The 8875-nt window shown below is 34.9% G+C and overlaps 1 protein-coding gene across 5 annotated transcripts; it reads right to left on the bottom strand.

Moving 5' to 3' along the window:
* Positions 1-2590: 2590 nt before the first annotated feature.
* On the bottom strand, positions 2591-8594 carry LOC113871285 (solute carrier family 40 member 3, chloroplastic). Of its 5 annotated transcripts, XM_027508288.1 has the most exons (14): positions 8028-8444; positions 7715-7925; positions 7570-7633; positions 6617-6831; positions 6125-6301; positions 5946-6020; positions 5713-5814; positions 5509-5626; positions 5280-5426; positions 4599-4705; positions 4375-4488; positions 3783-3843; positions 3543-3626; positions 2654-3025 (listed from the first exon to the last, which is right to left on the bottom strand). In XM_027508288.1, exons 1-13 carry the CDS (start codon positions 8162-8164, stop codon positions 3550-3552), a joined length of 1605 nt encoding a protein of 534 aa, XP_027364089.1. In that variant the 5' UTR covers positions 8165-8444; the 3' UTR covers positions 2654-3025; positions 3543-3549. The 5 variants fall into 5 exon arrangements, 4 of the variants coding, with proteins under 4 accessions (XP_027364085.1, XP_027364088.1, XP_027364089.1 ...); XM_027508284.1 differs by having other exon boundaries at positions 2591-3025; positions 3543-3843; positions 8028-8562; XR_003505789.1 differs by having other exon boundaries at positions 2646-3025; positions 3543-3843; positions 4244-4488; positions 8028-8594.
* Positions 8595-8875: the final 281 nt, after the last annotated feature.

The raw sequence follows: 8875 nt of genomic DNA, 5'->3' as shown, positions 1-8875 counted from the left end.
AGATATAAACTCAGCATTAGTGTTCTGTGATAATCAATCTACCATACATCTCTCTACAAATCCTACATTTCATGAAATATCCAAACATGTAGAGATAAACTCTCATTTCATTCAAGAGAAGGTCAATTCAGGTTTAAAGCGGTTGGTTCATGTTAAAACTCACCACCAATTAGGTTGGTTCATGTTAAAACTCACCACCAATTAGCTGACATCTTAGCAAAACCAATAACTACTACTCAGTTTCAAAATTTAATGTCCAAGATGAAAATTCTTGACATCTACCACCCATCTTAATGGGGAGTGTTAAACATTGTGTATACATTTGAGTTATTTAAAAAGAAATATATTTAATTAATTAGTCATTAGTTTCATTGTAGATGTACTTTTGATTTGTATAGTTTTAAAAACATGTAATATTCATTCTTCCAAATGTTCAATATTCAAGGACCTCTTCTTCTCTCATTATTCATGTTTTAACAACAGTGAAAGCAACACATGACCTCATACTCATTTCTCGACTAAACTTTTAACTGTATTTTTGGCTAAGAGACTAAGTATTGCATACATTGTATTACTGTGCAATGGTTAACTGACGACTATCCATACATATGTAAGACCTCATGAGATGCAAGAGGCATGATTAGTAGTGTTAAGGGCCCAAGGGATATTTAAAATTTTGAAAGACTTTGATCTTAGTGTATGAAGAATTGTGTATACGAGAAATGACGTATTGCATTGCATGATTATAGTACATGCATTATGATATTGCTAATATAATTGTTATTGTATTTTGTTTGTTGTGAAAATTTTAAATTGTTTAAGTCTAGGAAGACCGACTAGATTTACTCGAGAGCATATAACTGGCATAAAGGTCACAATTAACACTGGAGACCATTATGATGATGACCTAATATATGAAGAAATGGAAGAACTAGAGAGCTGTTTTGCTAAAGACTAAAGCAGACTAGGATCATATTCTCTGAAATTTGGTGTAGGAATGATCTGCTCACTAGGACTTAATGTATTTTGATTTTGTAATTATATAATTTAAGTCTTAATGTATTTTAATTACGACTTATAAATATTGAACTCATGTATTTGAGTAACACCAAATATGTTAATTATTTAATGCTATTCAAATTTTATTTTATTTAGCAACTTATGATGCAATGAGAATGTTTAATTACATTTTAAATTTCATCATTTTGTGTATTTTTAAACTTTTATGGATTGAATGGAAAAAATAGAAATTTTTAAAATTTTGTTAAGTTTTCTCGTAACGCATTTGAGAGAATTAATTAATAATTTAATTAAAACTATAAATCCATTATGAAAACAAATAATTTATAAATTAAGAGCATTACACCCTAGACTTCCCCGTTAATAACTAGACTAAGGTTATTATAGTCTCCTTCTTGCATAACTATCTTAGGGGTATGGGTAGTCAATTGATCTCAATGATCTTCATTAGAATTAATTAATTTAGTGTAGGTTTCATGCTTGTACCCATATTTCCTACATTTAAACCAAATGAGATGTAATTCTTCGTACTTCACTTTAAATTCCTCACTTAAAACCTTAAACGAGGGAATCAACTTCTTTCTAAGATTTATTTCTATGTATATCTTAACAAATTTGTCTCTAGAAAGTAAAAAGGTATGTGAGTCATGTTTTTAGTATTAACCCTTACAAACACACCTATTACATAAATTTCTGATTATTATAAAGTTCTAGTGGAAGGTCAGGATACAGACCCATGTAACAATCTTCTTAAGATTATAATCCTTTAGCCTAAGTAAAAGTCTCTATCTTCGAACAAAAAAATAGTGATCTAGAATTAAGACTCTCAAATAAAATGTGCTTATAATCCTCCATATTCTTAAATTTTACTAAAAAAAAATATTATCAAAGTTCAAAATTTTAATAGGACTATTTTTTTCTTAAATAACTCCTAACTTTTAACTCAAATAGTTAAAACTAATAGATTTCCTAAAAGTTTAACAATTAATAATAATTTTCATAAAAAATACCATTGTTTATAATCCTCTCTAAAAGAATTTTTATCTCAAAACATAGATTTTGTGTATTATTAAAAATTTCTTTAGAATCCTTAATTTTTAGACCAATATTAAAGTCCTCAAAAACATATCTTATTATTTCATCATCACCTAGAATTAAATCTAAATTTTTAGATCTAAGAACTTTGTCTTTATATAAAATAAACTCAAAGCAAGTAAGGTTAAAAAGCACTTGGGTGGCTTTGAAGTTCTGTAGAGATATTGTCTGCATGCTCTTGTTCAGATCTGCCATGAGAAATTCAACTCCTCAATGGAGAGCTTTTCCTAGATATCCACGGGAGTGGTGGATGAGCCACATAGATAAAAAAGCACCATATTCCATATTATATCTAGAGACAAATAATTTTAACAATTTAACTTGTGGTTTTTCTTGGTCTCACTTTACTTTTAGTCATATGATTACCCTACAAAGCAATCTTATTTCGAAATTTGAACAAAATAATTAGTAAGAAAGTTTTTTCAAAAAAGTGCTATTTTAAAAAGATCAAAATATAAAATTAAACCACGTTTACGTAAAAGCTGATATTTATATTTCATATATAAAAGTAGATGATAGAAACTGTTTACCGTGGAATTTCACTAGGAATCATTGAACTTATCACAATCACCGGAACAAGTCTGTTTATATTTTTAGACACCGGGAAAGAATTAAAAAAAAAAAAATGCTTTACAAAACAACGTTTGTGTGTTGGACCTACGCACCTAGCTAATTTGATTCGTCATGTACACTAATATATAGTATGAAGGCATGCTACACATTTACAGAATTACAGGCAAAGCCATCTATCTGTCCATACAATGAAATAAATATCATTGGCCAGGTGAGAAGAAAATGCCTCAAGCTCCGGTATTAAGTGGATAATCACCCACCACGCTAATTATTTCCAATATAATTTGGTTCTTGTCCACATCAAACAGCCTTTGCACTAAGGCAGCTTATGGAACAACTGCACTAACAGAAGTTAATGGTTAGATAAAATAGTCTTAGATCACTACTAAGAGAATGACAGCACCATTAGAATTCATAAATTGGATCTGTTGAAATCTATTGAAGAATTAATTTATATTTTTCTAAGACTGTTATCTGGCAACATAACACAAACAAAGCCTCATTCACCCACAACGCTTAACAGGAGACCAAAGAAGATACATCCCAGTTTACATGAGTAAATGTTGAACTAAGAAAGGGAAAAAATGGCAAGAGTCCCGCCTCCCCGACTATTCTTTTATTAGACCACAACACCATGAGAAAACAATTAGACAAGTGCAAGCAGTTCATAAACATTTATTTGAAGGACATGGGAAAAGTGGTAGCAAATAATGAACTATTTAACAATACACCGTTGGATCATAGGAGAGAGGGAATTTTTGTTGCATTTTAATATTATAAGAGACTATAAGAGAGAGGTCAGATAGAAAAAATATGCTAGTAAACAACGACCAATGAATACAAGGGATACTTACATAGATATCAAAATTGAGGATCATAAGAAAAAAGACTTTTTTGTTCATCTGTGGGATTCAACAACCATCTACAGAACATCCATGCTGCGCCAACCACAGATAGAAGAGACAACAGTGCTAAACATCCAAAGTGAGAAGGATCATTTGCAATTATTGCAACGCCCAGCATTATAGACTCTGCCAAACTAGCAACAGCAACTTCTGTTGTCCCAATGAGATTTGCTTTGGATGATGGGATACCTGTTTGGAGAATCTGTGCCCCAACAACATCATATGACATGTGTCCTAACCGTGACAAAATCTGCACACACAAGACAGCAGTTTATGCACAAAATTTCACTATGAACAAATTTGACAAGAACTAATTTCATGTAAAAAATCCAAAGTTAAAATTTCCAAAATTGAATAATATTGCAATTTTGGGTATGCCAAAGTCTTTCCTTTCTGGTACACTTAAAACTTTTTTGCTATTTTAACAAATATTCAATTACACTGCCTTGTTGCAACTTTTTTCAGCAGTGATATCCTGTCCTCTTAGTAAAATAATGAAGGTCTAGATAAAATGCTAAACACAAGCTAAGCCTGTTTTGCTGACAAATGCATATTGCATTGAAAATCAGAATTTAAAGGATATAATCAGTGTTTAAGCCTTTAAGAATATTTAGAACTGACCACCTTGAACAATCCATATCACATTTTACCTCCCTAATTCAGTATAAGCTGTACTTGAATCCCTATCAGAATGACCCCACTTCTCATGATAACACCGCTATAGTTTGTAAACTACAACAAAGATAATCAGCGACAAAAAAAAATAAAAATAGTGACTTACAATCAGAGATAAGAAAATAAAAAGAGGGCTCTGGTTTGAAATTGATCCACTCAAATATACAGCAACAGCCATGCTGAGAAGTAAAGCTTGAAACACCAACCCAACTGCCCCAGCCTGGTAAAGAGAGGTAAAAAGAGAAATTTTTTCAATAACTTGATAAAAACAATATGTTATGTTTTCCCATGTGCAATATTAAAAAATATTATACATAATAAACTAAAAACCTTTAAAATGCCAAACTGCTTGACCAGAGTTGAAGACACAAATGTTGCAGCAACACCCATAAAAGCACACAATCCGCTGAATCCTCCTATGATAGATGGATGTAAACCTGCAGAACAATAAAAAAAAAATCTTGACTTAGCACAAATACCAAAAAAATAAAATAAAATCCCCCACCCCCTAAAAAGAGGAAAGGAAAAGATAATAGAAATTACAGAATGACGTTGATCATTAGTCCAAAAATGAAATAGAATGAGTAACAGGCAAAACAGTGGGGCAGGAAGACTACACAGCAATTAACCTCACATCAAAATATGATCCCTTCTACCTTCTGTCTAGCTGAGCATTTTTTACAGTACCCAGTTTTACAATAAAAATACTAGTGAAACTACCAATAATAATAATAATAACAAGGAAAAAAAACCATTCATGGTAAACTTAAAATGTAATCATTGAAAAGAGTAACCAAAGAGGAAGAGGCATTATGTTAGTCCAATCTACTATATTATGAATGGTTTGACAACTAAAAGAAAAATCTCTCAATCATGAGTTTGACAGACAGAATTTTTTTCAAAAACTTGAAATCAGGTGCTTCACTATATTCTTTATGCAACAAATTATGAGCTAGAAGCGAAAGAAACTTCCCAAAATAAAAAGGTACCACAGGAGAAACTTTCACATACCACGCTGTGTTAAAAATGCTGTCAACAAACTGCCGGGTGCAAGAACAATATTAAAGTAGAGGAGCACCCATGCCAAACTAGCAGGAAGAACTGGCTGACCCAGATATTCCTTCCAGCCAAGCTTGATGGCTTCCAGACCCTTAAACACTTGTTTGCCAGAAGATGGAAGTGAGTACACTTAAAGTATCTAGATTCCAGACAAGGAAATTTCTCCAAAGAAATAGTATACCTATACTGTCAGCATCAGTGGTAGAATCTTCATTAAATGTTCTGCAACAGGTTTGTGAAGGTTTAGGCCGGTCAAGAACACCAGTAGAAAGCTTGTTGGCTAAATAAGTGAAAACAATCTGAAAATTGAGAATGGAGAGTGAAAATGAATTCAGCCTTCAACTTAAGACATTAATAAAACAAGACAAGAAAGCAGAGAAATTACTGTCACAGGCAGAAGCCCCATCATTAAGCCAGAAGCAAATTTTAAGCAGATTACAGGATGAAATTTGGAAAGAAGGAACCCAAACAGCAATGCCCCAGCTATCTGTAAACGAACATTTCATGAGACATGATTTCTGAATATTTCATTCATATGGAATGGCAAGCAAGCTCTTTAAACAGGGAAATGTATAGGCTTGCTAATCAACTTATTGAATAATAATAATAATAATATACTTCACAGAGGAGATCAATTCGGTTTAGGACAGCGTTTGCCTGTGCAAGTGCAACCGGCCTATTCACTCCTGCCAGCTGTCAAAAGAAACCACTGAGAAACAGAACCAGATTTTTAACACAAATTTTTCAAGTAACAAATAACATGTCAAGGGAACAGGGGAAGCTCTGAATCACAATACCAACACAACCCAGTCACGCTCATTTGCAACGCCCAAAGCTACACCACAAAGCCTCTCTATAGCCCCAGCCGAAACCAATATACCAAACCATGGACGCATAAGAAGTGTAGACAACGAAGTATGATGCACAGAATGGGCATGAATAATCATTGCTGCAGATAGCAACTGAGCAGCAGCCTGAAAAATAGAAAGAATGATCCGTTTTAAGATGTCAGAAAATGTGTTTCTAATGATTTGATTAGAAGAGCAATTGCTCTTAAATAGAATACAAGTCTAATAAAGGAAATCCTAAACTACTGCATACATAGTTAATTCCTAAAATTAAGGGATTCTTGTACAATAAATACAAAATCAGACAAAGTTATCTCCAAATTTTAATATTTAATTCTGTCTATACAAGGAAATATTCTGTTTAGGTCAGTCTTTAAAGATTCTGACATAACATACGAGCTATAGCTTGCTTGACTTTTTATATATTATCAAACAACTTGCCTGTGTGATAGTTAAGCAATTATAAGCAATCATTCTAGGAAAATGGTCCATCACTTTGCCAACCAAGGGACCGCCAACAATTATTGCCACTTTGGTGAAGAAACCCATCACAGCAACTGGCAAAAGGCTTGGGTGAATCAAGGCAATGGCAGAAGGCCAAGCAAAATTCCAAAGCTGCTCAACAACATTTGCGGCTATGCAACTAGCATAGAAAGCTGAAAACATATAATCTTCACGTTAAGAGCAACTTGGATGATTCAACATCACAGCCATCAATAAAATGTAGGCAAAAGAGACAGAATAAGATCATTGGACAAGATAGCCATCAAACAATTTGAGACAAGCTTGACTCAGCTCAACTCAGAAGATAACAGCCATAAACTGTATTTATGGTATTGTGACTCGCTCTCTTGAATTTAAAACAGATATGATTCCATCCAGTGTATACTGTTTCAAGTTGTGCAGCACATTACATAATACAACCACAATACGGCAGTTGCATTGGTGTCTGCAATTGCAGCTAGTTACAAAGTCACCAAAATATCCGCAATGCAACGTCACAACCCGACGGGTGTAACAGCCACATCAGACTACAAAGGCATTGGAGTCCTTATACGAATTATTCTTCATTCTCTCTCTTTCTTTGTTCAGTAGATTTAATGGGAACTAAGAAGGGTTAGCAGGATTTTAGGATGGTGATGAGCTTGTGCTGAAATAAAGGAGATATTTGAGAGGTAGGAGTAAAAGATGTGAGATTTTGAACACGGATATAATGGGGTATAATATGTGGAAACATAAAATAAATTCACATCGCAATGGCCAACATGCGTCACAGTGATTTGCAATCGCAATCACCGCAACAGCAACCACATCCACAATCGCAATTAGTAACAAATGAACTCGGTATACAGGAATAGCTGAAGGGCATTGAAATTGAGTGAGAAACATCTCACCGTGTAACCCAGCAGGGTGAGCTGGAGTAGCTGAAAGTGCATGTTGCTCCTCTTCAGACAAAACCTGCAGAAGACAGCATAGAAAGAAAGATGAGAAACATGAGGCAGTGCTTAACAACACACCAAACCACGTAAAACAACCTACAGGCAATGATGTCAAGAGAGTATCTACAAATGCAGCTTGGGAGAGAAGATTCAAAGACTCAGTTTCCAGAATATCAGTCTTGAGTTTTACGAACGACACCGGACAGGGAGGCTCAACCACAGAAGACCCTCCTCCATCTTCCTCCTCGCCAACGCAATCCAAATGCACATCAGTATCCGTTATTGAACATTTGGAACTCAAACAGGAAAACCTGAAACCAATGAAGTGACAAACACTTAACAAACATCCATTAATTCACAGTCCAAATTTGAAATTCCGAGTGCTTAGCATTAGTTGGTTCAACTAATTTAACCTGTGATAGGCACAAGGGTAAGTGAGATTCAACCCTCGGCCAGAAGAGAAGCGATGGCGTATTCGAGACGATGAGTGAGTTTGACGAATGGGGAATTTGCCAAAATGGAGAGAGAAGGTGGCCGTAGCAATAGCCATAGTTGGAGCTGCTTGTAAAACTTCAAGCTAACAAACTTGAAGAGCCACCTAGGTTTTGCCCAACTCATGCAGTTGCAGATGCAGTCCCAAAACCACTACGCAGAAAACACCCCTTTTGCTTCAATGCTCATCCCAATAACAAAGAAACCCACAACACTCGTTGAATCGAGAGAGATGATGCAAATGAATTTCAGTGTGTTTGCGTAAGCCTTATCTTTAAGGATACGGTGACGTTTGGGAATGTGGGAGCGTCCACTCTTAGCCTGGATTTTCGTTCTTGTGCCTGGGCGGAGAGTGCAACTGGTGTTGTTTGTGTGGCCGTTTTACGAAGAGGCCTTTTAAGCGCCCACGTGGCAGTGTCGTTCTATCATGTTTCACACCCTTTTTCGTTTTCTCTTGCGGTGTTCGGTTTCGAATTTGATTTTGACTTGTTGATGAGCCGTAATGAATTGTGCCATGTAGCGTCGTGGGATTCCACAAAAGTTACGTGTTGGGCTACATTGAGGCCCAGTCACTTTCTATGTTTTTCAATGAGCCCAGACAAATTTTTGGGAAATCTCTAGAACTTACACCTTCAAGCCCAGACCTTGGCTCGATGATGCCTTGATATTTATTGTTTCCCGTCAGTGACGTAATTATCGCGGATCCTGTGGTTGTCATTGTCCAAATTTTAGTATAAGCAGAGATTGAGAAGTGAAATTTTCAAATTGA

The sequence above is a fragment of the Abrus precatorius genome, unplaced genomic scaffold, assembly GCF_003935025.1.
Source record: "Abrus precatorius isolate BTA unplaced genomic scaffold, Abrus_2018 Scaffold7, whole genome shotgun sequence".
NCBI lineage: Eukaryota > Viridiplantae > Streptophyta > Magnoliopsida > Fabales > Fabaceae > Abrus > Abrus precatorius.
This window is presented reverse-complemented; position numbering and strand designations above follow the sequence as displayed.